Source organism: Microtus ochrogaster, chromosome 21 (assembly GCF_000317375.1).
Source record: "Microtus ochrogaster isolate Prairie Vole_2 chromosome 21, MicOch1.0, whole genome shotgun sequence".
NCBI classification, from domain to species: Eukaryota; Metazoa; Chordata; class Mammalia; order Rodentia; family Cricetidae; genus Microtus; species Microtus ochrogaster.
The window spans coordinates 3,949,069-3,965,183 of record NC_022022.1 but is presented as its reverse complement, the minus strand read 5'-3'; the positions used below and the strand labels follow the sequence as shown (position 1 = coordinate 3,965,183).

Below are 16,115 nucleotides of genomic sequence, written 5' to 3'. Positions count from 1 at the left end.
AAAAAAAAAAAAAGAATAAACTTCCTTTAAATCTCTATTTTTTGCAGCACATTTGGTTTTGCTATGAAGGAATAGAAGGACCTTGTCAAATTGGGCAAGCATTTCACCAATAAACTACACCGTGCCCCTATTCAAATTGTTTTCCCTTTATTATATTTTTATTTATTTACTGTGTATATATGTGTGAGGGAAACATCTGAGAGGTAGTCAGACGACAACTTGCAGGAGTCATTTCTCTCTTTCCAACCTGTGTGTCCTAGGGACAAAATTCAGGTCCTCCGGTTCTGTGGTAAACACCTTTACCAGCTGAGCCATCTTCAGGCCTTTGCTCAAACCTCTTGTTTTCTTTTTCTTTTTTTGTTTTGGTTCTTTGAGACAGAGTTTCTCTGTGTAACAAACAGTCCTGGCTGTCCTGTAAGTCACTCTGTAGACCAGGCTGGCCTTGAACTGAGAGATTCGCCTGCCTCTGTCCCCCACATGCTAGGATTAAAGGTGTGTGCCACAACTGCCCAGCTCCCTTGTTCAAATCTTTTTTTTGGGGGGGGGGGGTGTTCGAGACAGGGTTTCTCTGTAGCTTTGGAGCCTGTCCTGGAACTCCCTTTGTAGACCAGGCTGGCCTCGAACTCACAGAGATCCGCCTGCCTCTGCCTCCCGAGTGCTGGGATTAAAGGACCTGTTCAAATCTTAATGAACATTTATTCCCAACTACTTCAATGAAAACTGAGACCTGCTCCTTGGTGAGCGAGTCTGCAGCACTCGCGCCGTCAAGAGCTACAGTTTACGCATGCACACACACACACTCCACTTCTCTACCCTCTGTTCCCTGTCTCTGGAGCGAAGATTCTGGAGAGGAGGGCCCTGCCTGCACAGCTCACTGATGTTCCTCAGGAGCCCACACCAGAGCCTGTCACATAGACAACATCGGTCACAGACAGAAGACATCTGCTACACTAGTGAGTAAATCCTCACAGTGACCCTGTAAGGTAGCTGATGTTTTTAAGGCCATTTGACAAACTCAGAACCTCAGGCATGCCCACGAGCCCATCTCCAGATCATGCTCTATCGCCATTACACAGAAAGGGAGAAAGAAAACAGTCTCCGCCCCCTTTGCATTTGCCTCCTGCAGACCCCGAGGATGGAGCTCTAGGCCCAGCCCAGGCCTTGAAGCTGACCCCAGTGCTCCCCCAGCGGCACTCACTCCTTGGCACTCTGCTGCGCCTCCCCCTTCTTCCTCTCCAGCAGCTCCTGCAGTCGGTTACACTCCTCTGCTTTCTCCTCCAGCTGCCTCTCTAGCCCAACCCTGGATGGTTCCAGCTTCTGCCGCTTCTGGGAAAGAAATGGAAAACAGGAAAAGCTTGTAGACAGATCCGGAATAGCTCCAAATGGCAGCACATGCCTATAATCCTGACACTTGGGAGGCAGAAGCAGGAAGATCACCGTAATTTCAAGGCTAGCCTGAACTACACAGTGAATTCCAGGCACTTAGGGTTAGAATGAAATCTTGTCTCAGAAAAAAAAAAAGTCTCCTAAGTGTTCTAGTAATAATAGCCATGCGTCAGAATTACTCAGTGAAGCTGATCCCTGATTCTCAGTCCTCAGACACTGAGAAATGCTTGTTTTAGGCTGTTAAGTTTTGGAGTAATCTGTTTTGCAACAAATAAAGAGTATATTATTATCTTCACTTAGTGATCAGGAAACGGGATTTGAATACTTGAAGAACTTAACTGAGATTAGTTACACAGCCAACAATTACTAGAATCAAAGTTGGAATCCATTAAGTTTAATTCCACATAACCATTAATCTGCACCGATTTCTCCTTAACAAGGGGATTGCAAACCAACAGGAGCTGAGCTCCTAACTATGTACAGGGCAATACTGGGAAAAGAGGAAGTAGCATTTATAATGGGGCTGGGGCCAGGCAGGGGGAGGGGGGCAGGGGCGTGGTACAGTGCCTGCCTAACATACACAATCCCTAGGTTCCATCCCCAGCAAGGCATAAACTGTGCCTAGTTTATGGTGATGGACATCTGAATCCCAAATTTAGGAAGTAGAGGCAAGAGGGTTGACTGGGTGGTGGTGGTGTGCATGCCTTTAATCCCAGCACACAGGTGATATCTGTAAATTCGAGGCCATCTTGGTCTACCGAGTGAGTTGCAGGATGGCCAGGGCTATATAGAGAAACCCTGTTTCAGAAAACCAAACAAAAAAATAAAATAAGAAGTTCTGGGTCATTCTTGGCTAACGTAGTAAGTTCAGAGCCAGTCCTTTTGGGACCCTGTCCTCCAATCCTAAAAAGAAAAGTAAAAAAAAGTGTTCATATGTTTTAGAGGAGAGTGGCTTCAGCATCTCACCCTTCTCTGCAACTCACTGCCACAGCAAGTCCCCTAACCGCCTCATCTTCAGATTTCTCAGAGAAGATCCTCCGACATACTTTTCTTTGCACAGTCACTGTAATGATTATGTATTTACCCAGAGCAGTATCTGCCATAAAAATTACACTCGATAAATGACATTATCGTCACCATCGTAAGTATGATGAGAAAAAGACGACTCGAGACACATAGGATGTAAGCAGTTTTGGGTTTTTTGTTTGTTTGTTTTTGTTTTTTGAGACAGGGTTTCTGTGTGTAGCTTTGGAGCCTGTCCTGGAACTCGCTCTGTAGACCAGGCTGGCCTCGAACTCACAGAGATCCACCTGCCTCTGCCTCCCAAATGCTGGGATTAAAGGCATGCACCACCACCGCCTGACCTTTTCTGTTTTTGAGACCTGGTTTCATGTGACCCAGTCTGACTTCAAACCTGATAAACAGCCAGAGAGGACCCTGAACTCCTGATCCTCCTGCCTCTACTTCCTGAGTGTTGGTTTTACAGGTACCACCACAACTGATTGTGTTCAGTACTAGGGATTGAACCTGGGACACTCGGTGCATGCAAAGTGAGCATTCTATCAGCTGAGCTACACCCCTGGAGAGAGAACAATAGCAAGTTTCTCAAGCTTCCTCTGAGCAGTCAATAGCAGACCCCAGACATGGACACCAAGGGATAATGAAAAGGAAGTAGTTAGATCTCCTACATGCTCCCCACCCATGAAGTCCCAGAGAACGTCAAAGGCCTTGCTGGGACTAGGATACCAACTTATTGTCTCACATAATACAGACAGGACCACTCAGAAGAGCCGGCCTAGCTGGGCATGAGTCCAGCAGAGCGAGGCCCAGACAAGGATACTCATACTCAGTGAGACGCCCCTCCCCTCCAGTCTAGCTCATCCCTGGACATCACCTTCCCCATGGTCCTTCACTCCTCCCACTGCACTGCCTTACCTTCACCTCTTCATCCAGCTTCTTCTGGAGCTCCTCCACTTTTCGGGTAAGTTCATTCTGCCCTGCCAGGGCCTTCGTAGAAGCAGGAGAAACCATCTGCCAGAGGTATGGGGGAACAAGCAGGTGAAAAGTAAGCCCACATCCAGATCCCTGGAGGCCCTCAAGGTGCTAGTCCTGACCCCAAAAGGTCACTCACCCCCAGAGGCTGCATCTGCTCCAACACCAAACTGACCTTCCTCCTCACAGAGACTTCACTTTCTGAGCTTCTGGGGAACCAAAGCAAGGGTGAACAGAGGGGAGGAGAGACCAGGAAAGAGGAGGGAAAAGAAGCCATAGGGACAAGAAAGGAAGTGTATGCTCCCACTACTAGGTGGACCCCACTCACCCCTCCCTGAGGATGCCATAGATGGTGGCCTTTACATGGTCCACACTGCCTGGTGCAGCCTCCCGCTGGTCTCGGAGAAGGTCTGGAGTTGATTTGAACTGGAGGGAAAATGAAGGGGAAAAAAAAAGGAAAGGAAGAAGAGAGGAAGGGAGAAAAGATCAGGCCAGAGTATTATGTGGTTCAAATGGAGCACAGGCAGCAGTTGGGAGACGAACAACACTGCTCAGGCCTGAGGAACGGCCCCCCCAAAAAGCCCAAGCAAGGTGGATCTCTGCACTATTGCTGTACATCAGACTTTTCTCAGTAACCAGCTGTGACCTGCGTCACAAGTAATCTGTCATTAACGCCAACAGATGTGCTGGATTTGTAAATGCACACAGCTCTAGAATGCGTATGTCTCCCACTCAGTCCTGAGTTTAAAAGGAGAAAGCAGACTAGCAGGGGAGCTTCCCATACCCTCCAGCCTGCACCAACGGTGCTAGACCTAGCAAATATCTGTGTGCTGATGACCGCAGAACGGCTCACTCCCCGTGCTCACTTCCATTCTCCTTAGAATTGCACCATGAAAGTAGGCTGTGCATGTGGACATTGAGTGGATAAGATGGGGAACAAAAGGCAGACTTTTGGCCCTGTGCTATCCGAATTAGCAAAGGATTGGTGGGCGGATGCAAAGCTGGGGTTGGCAGTGGGGAGGGATGCCATCTGACCTGCACCATGGTGGGATCCTGTGCTTTCTCCCGCGGTTCCTCAAAACTCTGCAGGACCCAGTCTTGGGTCTGCCGGGACCGGCTAAAGCTGCTGAGAGGGCTCTGGCTCTGAGGCGGCTGCTTTGAACTGTCCACGTGGTTGTCATACTTTGTCTCTGGGGTCCAGTGGTTGGAGGACTGGCGGTCCCGATCCTCGCGGGTATCCCGTGAAAGCCGGCTGTCCAGACTCTGGCTCCGCTTGCGCTGTTCGTGGGGAAGTGTCCGCGTGCGGCGTCCAGTGCGTCCGCGGACCTGGCCCCCGGTTTGACTATCAAACTTGTTGATGAGCGAGTCCACTGAAGACAAGGGGGCGGTGTCAATGGTGTTCACCGGAGGCTTCTTTGGAGGGGTTAGCTCCAACAAGCTGGCGCTCCGATTGTTAGGACCCACCGAAGCAAGCCCTGTGAGGGAGGCTTGCGACTGGGACCGGAGCAGTCTTCCGTTCCAGTGGTCCCTGGGCTCCTCATCCGATGTGCTACTCTGAGAAGGGGCGGGAAACCCCTTGACTTGAGAGTAGGGGTTCTCAGGGAGTTCTGAATCAGAGCTCAGTGCTCCTGGGGACCCCCGGTTGTTGGACCCCTTAATTTGAACCCCGAAGGAGTCGCTGCCTTTCTCTCCACTGTTAAGCACCACAAAGGGCTGTCCGGCAATGCCCTGTACGCGCACAGCGACCCCATAGGTACTGGCTCTTGCATCCTTAGCAGGACGACGCCCAGTGCGACGAAGGGTGCCCATCTCAGTAGCACCCTCTGGCTCTGTGATAAAGCGAATTTGGACTCCATGGTCTACAGGGCCCCGAGGATCAGCCATCATGTGTGCCTGCTCCACATGTAGGAGGGGTCCTATAATATGAAGAAACAGTTTTAGTTGAGGAGCCTGAAGTAGAAAGCCAGTTTTAGGGAACACTGCGTTCTACAGAAAACGGTTCTCATATTTTATCTGAGCAGCAGAAATGTAGTCTACGGAGTCTATCCCCGGTTTCTGACTGCAACTTCTCCCAAGTGACGCTGATACTCGCGGTCCACTTTGAAAAAGCTGGGACGGTAGTTCGTGAATAGACAGCTTGCCTAGTATGTACAAGGTTTCTCCAACATAGGAAAAAAAAATAAAACAGATAACATACTTTGAGACCGAGACATCCAACAATAATTCATTTCCTTTATGCAGTCCTGGGGATTGCGGCTTAGTACGACTTCGAAGATACAGCACATATAGCACAGATAGCCAGCGGTCTTTCCCACGCAAAGGCAGACCCCTAACCTGCTTATCTGATTCTTCCACTCCCTTGAAAAAAGCCTCCTACTGCAGAGTTTATTAAAATATATAGATGACAAAATGGGCACCCATTTCCAGGAAGACAAACTGCTACTGACAGCAGCGATGTGTCTGGGGTGAAGGTCCTGAGGGCTGGACACACAGATGGGTTTACTCTCTGGGCTTTCCCTGTGTAGCTTCCTGTCTCTTCTGAACTTGATACCATGTAGACTAGGGCCTATCTCAGAAAGGGCTGGGTTGTGACTCAGTGGTATAGCATTTCTCTAACATGTGTGAGATCTGGATTCAATCCACAACACCAAGACAGAAAAGTAAGAGGAGGGAGGACTTAAAAAAGATTTTTTTTTTTTTGAGACTGAGTCTTACGTGGTCCAAAGCTGGCCTCACACCCTTTATGCAGTTGAAGATGACCTTGAATTCTGATCCTTCTGTTTCCACTTGAGCACTGGTATTACAAGGGTGAGCTCCTGGGCAGTCTGGGATGGAACAAAGGCTTTCCGTGCCAGGCCAGCATTCTACCAACAGAGCTTCGCTCCCACCCTTTCCACATAGGTTTCAGTGTGCCAGCCCAAGGACCCAGAGCAGGCAGGCTGTGGGACAGAGCCAGGGCTATCCACAGGCCAACTTCCTGGTCCACACTGCCCAAGCATTGCCTCAGTAAATGGAATGCCTTCCAGGTGTGCTCTGGTTCCTGGAACTGGGGAGGGAGGTTTTGGTCCAAGCAAATTAAACAACAAATGCAGCTTCCTCACTTCTGCTGGTCTCTACTGGAGCCCAGCACCAAGCTGGAGGGAGGAACCTCAGGTGTGCCAGACAGAAAAACAATCATATCCAATCCAACCGCCCTGTGGGGCACTGGGCCAAGGAAACTTGGCAAGGTCCCTCTCAGAGATAGTAGACGCTCTAGGAAGCCAGAAACCAGGGCAGCTGAAGGGAGGAGATGGCAGGAGGAGCAGAATACAGGTGGGAAAGGAAGGGGGAGAACCGGACACTGAGGGCATTCTTAGCAATCCCAGACCTTCCCAAATGGAGGGAGAAACCCTTTATTGAGAACGATTCACTTTGGGGATCCTGGGGCTGTGACTGACAGGAATGCACCTCCTCCACGACACAGCCCACACACACTTTTAACGCAGAATATTTAAGTTTGTGAATGCAGTGGGGAGAAGCTCTCCACATTACTCAAGAAAAAGAAGAAGCACCAGAGAAATGGTTCTCAACCTGTGGTTGGCGACCCTTTGGGAGTCAAAGGACCCTTTCACAGGGGTCACCTAAGACCATGGGAAAACGCTGATATTTACATTATGGTTTATAGCAGTAGAAAAATTACAGTTACGAAGTAGCAATGAAAATGTTTTCATTGTCTGTCCCCACAGCGTGAGGCTCTGCATTAAAGGGTCGCAGCATTGAGAAGCTCGAGAACCATCGCTCTAGAGTCAGCACGTATGAGTCTGAGACAAGAGGATTACCAGGAGTTCAAGATCAGCTTCAGCTGCACAGTGAGACTTTGCCTCAATAAAAATACATAATAAACAAGCCTTCTTTTTTCTCCACATGCAATAATTTTATACTGTTTACTTTTTTTTTTTTTTTTTGAGAAAGGGTCTATGTAGCCTACCTAGGCTGCTCCTGAATTTACTAAGGAGCTGAGGAAATTAAGGTTCTTTCTTTGGGAGTCTTAAGTTTCATCAATATAAGAATTTATGGACACAGAAGGAAGCTTACAAACAAGAGTTTGAGAAAAAGCAATAGGACAGGCAAACTGTCAATCACAGCAGATGCCAGGAGGAGGGAAATGGAAAGAAGTTGCCAGAAGTAGAACAAGGGAAAGGCATGCATTTGAGAAAGCAGGCAGGTTTAGTAATGGAGGTCAGCACCCAACCTTACAAGGCAGACAAGCAGCTGCATGGCAGACGGGGAAGGGGCTTCAGAGGAAAAGAGAAAGCCCCGTGTGTATGGAAAAGCATGCCCAAGTTTGGCAGATAGCGAAAAGAGAAAGAAATAGCGGTGCTTCTCTCGCTAGGAAAAGCAGAGTTTCTTGCAGAGATCCCATCATTTACATATATTCCCAGCAGGTTTGCCTCAGTTTACCTCCACACACTTACTGAAGAGATTAGTTCCTGTCTCTACCACTAGATGATGAGTTCCTCCAGGGCAAAGACCAAGACTCCCAGCTGCCCTCCCCTGGAGCTTGGAGAACGTAAATGAATACTCTTTGAAGGCTGTGTCCCGACCAAGGCAGACTCTCCCAGCAGCAGAGAGATATGCCCGTGGATGTCTCATAGCATTCCTTGTGCATTCCTTGTGCCTTAGTAAGGAGACATCTTCCTGGTCTGGACTCTCTGCCCCATAGATGTACCTAAACTGCCAGCTCCCAGAAGTCACATGATTTATTCATGATGAAGTTCTGCCCTGTCAGTGTATCTGCAGATCTGGACAAGGAGCTCCCATGTAGGCACAGCAAAGTGTTCACCCCTTGGCCCAGGGTACCAGCCAATGTAGGGGTGCTATCCAGTGCTCCCCTAGGTTCCAAAGACACACCCCCACCCTCAACTACTCTGAGTTCCAGGACATGTGGGTCAGGGGCCAGGACGGAGAGATCTTTAGGGTGGGTCAGAAAACAGAGCTCTAAATGATTCAACACGGAAAACCCGAAACCTACCCGCCTTCAGTTACAGAGGACAGTGGGGTGGGGCCAAGAGAGCAGGGCACTCCAAGGCCTTGCATAAGCCCTAGGCAGGTAAACAAAGATCGCGACCAACACCGCAAAGCCCAGGGCCTGTGCTCTCACCAGATGCCTGACCCTCTTTTCCCTCTCCTGGCACATGTCCAGGGCATTTCTCACCAACTGTACTGTGGGAAAAGACCAGGCCAGAAGTTAATTCAGCGCCATCTGTCTGCCTCTGCCATCCCTGTCTGAACCCAGGGAGAAGGCACGGTACACCTGTACCAGACAACCACTTCTCCCCGAGTTACTCATTAGCCTGCCCTGCCCCAATTCCATCACCTCTGGCCCAGCCATTTGTAGCTGGCTTCCAACCAGGAGTGACAGGGTCCCTGGACTTCTGGCAGGAAGTGGGGGGTGGGGTGGTTTCGGGTGTGTGGAGGAAGGGCTGATGTACACAGGGCCAGGCGATATGCTAGATGCTGAATAACAGCAGTCAGATGGCGGAAGAACTAAAAGAACATCAATCAGAACCACCTCAGTGGTAATTTAAAAAAAAAAAAAGCAAACAAATGATCAAAATTAAAAAGGCAAGTTCAGCAACTTATCATTGATAAGAAGGCTCCTTGTAGGCCCAAACAGAACACGCCCCTAAGGGGACTCCAGACTAGGTCCACTAAAAAGCAGAAACCTGAGAGCCAAGCTGGAGCTGCTTGGCCAGTGGGGGTAAAAACACAATGAAGAACTGGGCCCTTGCAAACTGGCTGGACTGGTTTGAGAGGCAAAGGAAAGGGAGGGCCTGGGAGGCTACCCTGGGAGCGGGCAAAGCAGACCAGAGTGGTTCCCCACCACAGCGGTGGGATGAGGCCAGGAGTGGAGCTCTCCCCAGCCTACCTGCCAGGGACGAGGCTCTGGAGGTGGAGGCAGAGGTGGGGAGGGAGGAGGAGGCAGGAGTTACAGATGCACCTGGAATGCGGTGACAGGCCAGTTTGTGACAGGAAGACTTTGTCTCCCTCCACCACTCCCTCTCTGGCTCCCAAAGTTGCATTCCTGGTCTTACACTTACCTTCATCAACTCCCAGGCACTTGGCTCTCCCCTCCCCTCCCACGAGGGTAAAGGCAGGCAAGTCTGCCTGGGAACCACAGGAAGCCAGAATCCTCTTAGAATCAGGCAAATCTCTGAGCTGACAGCCCCCAGAGCCAGACCCATACTCCCAAATACCTGGGAAAGGAAGGTGCCCTGGACCATGTAGGCAGCTTGTCTACAAACATAGCGGTCACTAATTATTTCCCAATTACAGCAACTGTCTTCAGACAGAGCATCAAAGGGGCCAAACTAAGGTTGACTCTGCCTCCACTGCCGCCTAAGGCAAGGAAATTCACCTCAGAAGTTGTCTGGGGCCCAGTATATACGACTCATGTGGCCTGGGAATTTGGAGATGGTATTCCCCTAGTCTTCTGGTCTCCTCGGGGGTTCTGCCCGCCTCTCGGCACCACTACTGCCTACAGTGACTTATCATAGATCAGGAATCGGGACTCCTGCTAGGGTTCCAGGGAATCAAGAGGTCTGTAATGCAGGAAGAAAATTAGCTTCCTCTGCACCACTACTGCCTACAGTGACTTATCATAGATCAGGAATCGGGACTCCTTGATTCCAGGGAATCAAGAGGTCTGTAATGCAGGAAGAAAATTAGCTGCACTCCCAAATCTCTCCAGTGCCCCCAATCCAGAACTAAAGGAAGAAATATATATTCTCTGGAAAGGAAGGGTTGACATCAACCTCAGGGAAGAAGACAACTTATCGGTGGGCGTGGTGACACACGCCTGTAACCCCAGCGCTGTGCGGTGCCAGCAATCAGTTCAAGGTCAGCCTCCTCAGTACAACTTCCTTCAAGGCCAGCATGGACTACGTGAAACCCAGTATTCAATCAATTCACGATCCACTCCCCCGAAAAAGCAAACATTCTCAGTCATTTTGGGGGTCCAGGGATTTATGATTCTTGATGCCCCTCTCTTAGAGAACACACACAGTTCTTTCTAGAGGAAGAAGGAAAAATTCTCCCTGGCATGAATAGAAAGACAGAAACAACCTTAAATAATCTCACACCTAGCAAGGAGATGGGGGTGCCCTCATATCCCGACCTTAGCGTCTTACTGGCAACCGTTTTCACCTGTGGGCAAACGGTCAGAGAACGACAACACATTTCAGAGCACTTCCAAAGCCAGAGGAGGGTGTCAGAGGCCAGCAAGGACTGGCGGGGCGGGGGAGGGGGGTGAGTCACCCCCCACACCAGCACCTGCTGATATCGCCACCGCAGTCTCTGAACCCACGGTGGCACTTCCATTCGCTCCAATACGACTAACCCTCTCCAGCCCCGACGCTGGTTTCCAAGAGAAATACTGCCCCAAGGGCCAGCGCCTGACCTCCAGAGATCGTAGCGCTGAAACGCTCGATGCCCTGGGAATAACCTTACCCTCAGGTGCCCCACACCTGGCACGGTACCAGTCACTTACTTCTGGCACCGGAGCAGGGGCCAAGCTCTTAGTTCTGCCACCGCACTCTGACCGCCCCTCCTCCTAAACTCAGCACCTGTGCCCAGGAGGAGGAGGGCATCTGGCGCCTCCACCCCGCCCCTCAGGCATACTCCTGCGGGCCCACCCACCTCGCAGGTGTCCTCGCTCCCCGCAGGCTCACTCACCCGAGTCGAGCTCGGTGCTCCCGGGCTCACACACCCCGCAGGGGCTCGCGCTCCGTCAGCCCGCGCAGCACGCGCGGCTGCAGCCCAGCCCCTCCGAGATCTGAGCGCCCTCCTCTCCCCCCGCCCACCAACCTGTTACTCCCCAGGAGCTCCGCCCCCATTGGCCGTCACCTCCCGCTCCGCCTCACCCCTCCTCCTATTGGTCGGCTTCCCGCAAGGGGCGGGGCAGCCACCGCGGGAACCCAGAGCCGGGGTCCCCAGCCCGGTGGGCGGGAGGGGCGGCGGGGTCACGTGGGCTGGCGGGGCGCCAAGGGGCCTGAGAGGCCATTTTGGGGGCGTCGGGGCTTTGCGGACCGGGGTGTCTGAGCGCCGGAGCATCCCCTGGGCTCTGTGGGAAGCGCCTCCCGCGTGCTCTTCTCTACCAAAATCTCGGTCCACGGCCCTTTCCGCCCTTCATCTCCCTCCGCCTAAGCCGGAATACCGTTCTGTCACTTTCTGCAGAAAATTTCTTCATAGTCTCCCGACGTCAGCGCGCCCTGCTTTTCTGCTCGCCTGCCTTATCGGCAACCCGAACCAGAACTCCAGTCTTGGGCTTCTGGCCTCCATGATCATTTTGCAACCTTTTTCTCTGTAATATTTATCATCTAATTTACATCATTCTAAAAATCATTTTCATCCTTTTGTCTCCCTATGATAAGCTCCGCCACAGCTGAAATCTTTTCCTTTTGTTTCGTTCGCTTCATCTCAAACGCCTATAACAGAGGCCAGCACATATTTGGGTCTTAATAAATATGTGTAGAATGAATGACTGGGGACCGAGTGCTGTAAATTTACAGCCATCAAAATGACCTTCGGTATGAGCAGAAAGGGACTCAATCACAGATTGTAAATCCGTCTTTTTTGAAAGCCTGTCAATAAGTAGGGCTTTTGGCCCCACTAGACCAAAAGAGTCTGGGGTACTTTGCCTGTAAACTGAGGGCAGTTAACCTTAAAGCCGGCTCCTCATGTTAACCGCTGAGGTACGTTAAAAGAAGATTGGCTTAGCTTACCTTGCTGGGCTCTGAATAGTTCTCTCCTTTATTTGTTCAGTAAATATTTAGTGTAATATATTTAGGTTTGAAGAGGAATCTTCGATACAGCCAGCATTCCCGTGGCGTTTGCTGTAGCTTATTTCCTCCCCCTCCCCCAGCCCTCAGAAGCTGGGCGTGGACCCTGGAGGGGAAAGTCCACCTACCTGTTCTGTAGCTGGGTTGCTAGGTCTCCGCATTCCAAAGGAAGCTTTCTAGGAGGGATAGAGCCCTAAGGAGGAACAGCGAGAGAAGGCACGGTTTGGGCGACCTTCTGCGGAGCTGGTGTCCCTCCTGGATCAGGTTTCTTCCAGACCAAAGGGTGGTTTGGAAAGGAGATCTTAGAAATAAATAAAGATGATAGACAGACAGACAGAACAGGTGAATTGTCCCAGTTACTGGAAAAATTAAGGTAAATTAACTCTCTAGGTAACCCCTTAACTATACTGAGTGTATTTGTACTGAACAAATAATAGGAGAAAAAGAGGGGAGCTCTGAGTCACCCACAGAAACCTTTCCTTGGAGGAAGCACTCAGACGGACCATCAGCCTCAGGTCAAAAAAAAAAAAAAAATAGCCCCACCCACCCAAGTCCCTCTGGCCAGAATTCAAAAGGGAAGTTAGCCAGGTGCACAGCCTTTAATCCTAGCAGAGACAGGTGGATCTCTGAGTTTGAGGCTAGCCTGGTCTACATAGAGAGTTCCAAGCAATGTATTCCAAAGATACATTAAGGGGGGGGCAGCATCAAAGGTATGACCCCCTTTTCTGGAGGATCAGGTGTGGAAGGACAGAGCTGAAGAAATGGAGTCAGGTGACTTTAGACACCAGGCAGCTGGACCTGCCACGGAGAAGGGTGATTCTCTCTCTTTGAGGCTGACATTTTGGAGCTATTGGAATTATTGACAAGCCTAACAAAAGAGTATGATAGAGGCCTGTCGGAAGGCAGAAAGACACAAATGATGTGCTTATGGGAAAGTCTCCTTTCAACCCAAATAAGGGCAAACTTAGTCTGAACCTTTAGAAAACAGGTAAGATTATACTTCCAGGGATCATTTCTATACTTCATTTCTAGAGAAATTTCTCTAAATGTGTAGAAAAAGAAAACAGGTATGTTAGTGGGGTTGTGGTTGAGAAGAGTGCTTGCCTAGCATGTTCTGGGGATTTAGCTCAGTAGAAAATGATTTGCCTATCATGTCCAAGACTCTAGATTCAACCAGTTGAAGGAAGGGTGTCAATGGGGCGCACTTGCCTAGAAAATAAATAGGTGAAGGAGAAAGCTGGGTGAATGGAAGCAAGAAAATGGACAAAGGGTTTGGGTGGAAGCATCACCCAGCCGCTGACATTCATACACCCAAAGAGTCTGGAATATTTGGGTTAAGCCTCACCCCCAACCCCTGGTGCCTTTGTACCCAAAGAATCTGGAATGTTGGGGTTAAGGCTTCACCCCAGCCCCTGGCATCCATATATCCAAAGTGTCTGGAATGTCTGGGTAGATAGTTCCATCCCAAGCCCCCTCCCCTGAGATGCTCAAGACCATGCCCACAGGGTATTTAAACTGCCCTCAGAGAACAAACGTGTCCCTGGTCTTCCTTCCCAGTCTCCTCTCTGGGGGCCACCCGGGAGGGAGCATTGGTATCCATTAAACCCCAGGCTTTTTCTAATTCAGTTTGCATCAGCGGAGAGGTTTATTGGGGCACAAAAACTTTTCAGCCAGGAGCAGAAAAACTTGTTGACTGAGGGGACTAGAATGGGAGGGAACCTATAGAGTGAGCAAAGAACAGGGAAATAGCAGAAGACCTTAATAGAATGGCGGCGGCGGTACACGCCAGGGCTACACAGAGAAATTCTGTTTTGAAAAAACAAGATAAACTGTATGGTTTATATGTAGCTCAAGCTGGTCCTCTCAGTCCTCCAATCTCAGCCTCAGAGTGTGAGATTGCAATATAGTACACCAAGACACCCTACTTGAGGCTTTTGAGCAAGACAGTGGCCTGGCGGAAGACTAATCCCGGTCTGCCTGACAGATGCAATGGCAAAGGTTGGTGGAGGTGGCCAGCCTTGTGCAGTAGAGAGCAGTGCAAAGGGAGAGATGGGGGAGAAAAACCATGGGGCCAAGCCATCGTGGCCAAATCAACTAAAGCAAGCTTCTATATGCATGTACGTGGACTACCTTCCATTAAGGTGGGGTTCAAGGATCAGCATTGTATAAGATGAAGACAGGGCTTTTATAGCTCAGGGGTAGAGGGTTTCCAAATAGACGATTTGGTGGACAAGTTAGGCAGAGTTACAGGAGCATAACATAAGCATAACAAATTAGTCCCTCCTGAAACAAAGACATCGCTTCAAAGTGGGTGTAATAACTGGTGGCCATAACAAGGTAGTCATAGGCGGTCACATAACCTTTTGAAACAAAGGTAGGGTTGCAAGATGGTTATAAACATCTTTTTGAAACAAAGACATGATCACCATTCCGGGAACAGGTATTCAGAACCATTTGTAGTTAAGGTTGCAGGTGGGTCCTAGCCCAATCCTTGAAAAACAGAGATTTAATCATAAACAGGAATGAACCTAGTTTGTCTTTACTATAAGATGGATTTTAAGCCTAAAATGGAGGCAGACTGGTTCTTCAGGACAGGTAACCACTACTTTGAGGCATTTTCTACAAATTTCTTTTTGTTTAGGTCTTGAATTTTCATATTTTATTATGGTTATTATTTATTTAATTTTTGGAGACAGAGTCTCCCTATGTAGCCAAGGGGAAACTCAAACTCACCAGGTAGCTCAGGCAGGCCTTGAATTTCTGACACTCCTCCTGCTTCTCCCCCGCAGGTACTTAGATTACAGGTGTGAGCCATCATGCCCTCCTAAATCATTTGTCTGTAACAATAATAACTTATACTAACACCTGGGCTTTTCCTGATTGAGTTGAATTTCTATTCTGGGTGTGGCTAGGAAGTTAAAAAAAAAAGTCACTGATTAGCCAGGCATGGTGGTTTATGCCTATAACCTTACTATGCAGGAGACTGAGGCAACGTGATTGCCACAAGTTCAAGGCCAGCCTGGGTTATGTAGTGAGTTCTAGGCTAACCTAGGCTATAGAGTGAGAATGTGGTGGTTTGAATAAAAATGGCCTCTACAGGCTCATATATTTGAATACTTAGTCCCCACTTAGTGAAACAAACAGGGAAGGATTTGGAGGTATGGTCTTGTAGGAGGAAATGTGTCATGGGGGGGGCAGAATTTAAAATTTCAAGATTCTGGTCACTCTCTGTAAAACACAATATTCACCCTTCGCACTGTGCTGTATGTGCTACGGTATGTGAGCCGAGAACACGTGCATACTGACAGACAAACACATGGGGACATGGGTCATTCTTGATACAAGAATGCCAAAAATATCATCTTTATTGTGCTCAGGGGCAGCTTATATAGGGCTCTGACCACATCCCAGCTGTCAGAATCCACTCCCTTGCCAGGCTGCTCAGAGCAGAGGAGAACAAGTTGTTTCCAGAAAATTCAGGGTCTGGTGGTCTGCAGTCCCCAACAACTCCCAGTATCTCTCCCTCTCTCTGCCTCATGCTTACATGTTGTGGAATGTTATTTTAACTGGGCAAAGACGTGTTACATTTGTTTATGCTGCAGACTATTACTTTTACTGTGTAAAGGTGTGTTACTTTTGTTTATACTCCCTTTGCTTAATTATGTAGAGATATGTTGCATTTGTTTCACTTGCCTGCCTAAGACACCTGATTGGTCTAATAAAAAGTTGAACAGCCAATAGCCAGGCCGGAGAAAGAAGGTGGGACTGCCGGACAGAGACAGTAAATAGGGAAAGAAATGGAGGAATGACAGAAGAAGGAAGAGAGGACAAGGGAGAAAGAAGGGGACACCCTGGTAAGAAGCCAAGCAGGCCCCAGCCAGCAAACATGAGAAGCAGTGAAAACAGGATATACAGAAA

At 49.4% G+C, this 16,115-nt stretch overlaps 1 protein-coding gene and 1 pseudogene across 3 annotated transcripts in view; one reads left to right on the top strand and one right to left on the bottom strand.

The window, feature by feature from the left end:
• Window positions 1–12,409, bottom strand: part of Cgn (cingulin) — a 29,025-nt gene extending 16,616 nt beyond the window's left edge. Inside the window, exons 1-6 of one of the 3 annotated variants that reach the window (XM_026784198.1) lie at window positions 12,326–12,409; window positions 4,414–5,294; window positions 3,707–3,804; window positions 3,518–3,587; window positions 3,322–3,417; window positions 1,199–1,326 (exon numbers count right to left, since the gene is read on the bottom strand). In XM_026784198.1, the coding sequence (XP_026639999.1) occupies window positions 1,199–1,326; window positions 3,322–3,417; window positions 3,518–3,587; window positions 3,707–3,804; window positions 4,414–5,265 (1,244 nt within the window). In that variant the 5' untranslated portion in view covers window positions 5,266–5,294; window positions 12,326–12,409. Of the gene's footprint in view, window positions 1–1,198; window positions 1,327–3,321; window positions 3,418–3,517; window positions 3,588–3,706; window positions 3,805–4,413; window positions 5,295–11,091; window positions 11,176–12,140; window positions 12,211–12,325 lie in introns of those variants that run through there. The other 2 variants (XM_026784199.1, XM_005357011.3) reach the window with 2 other exon arrangements.
• Window positions 12,410–13,187: 778 nt separating this feature from the next.
• On the top strand, window positions 13,188–13,298 carry LOC113457253 (annotated as a pseudogene).
• Window positions 13,299–16,115: the final 2,817 nt, after the last annotated feature.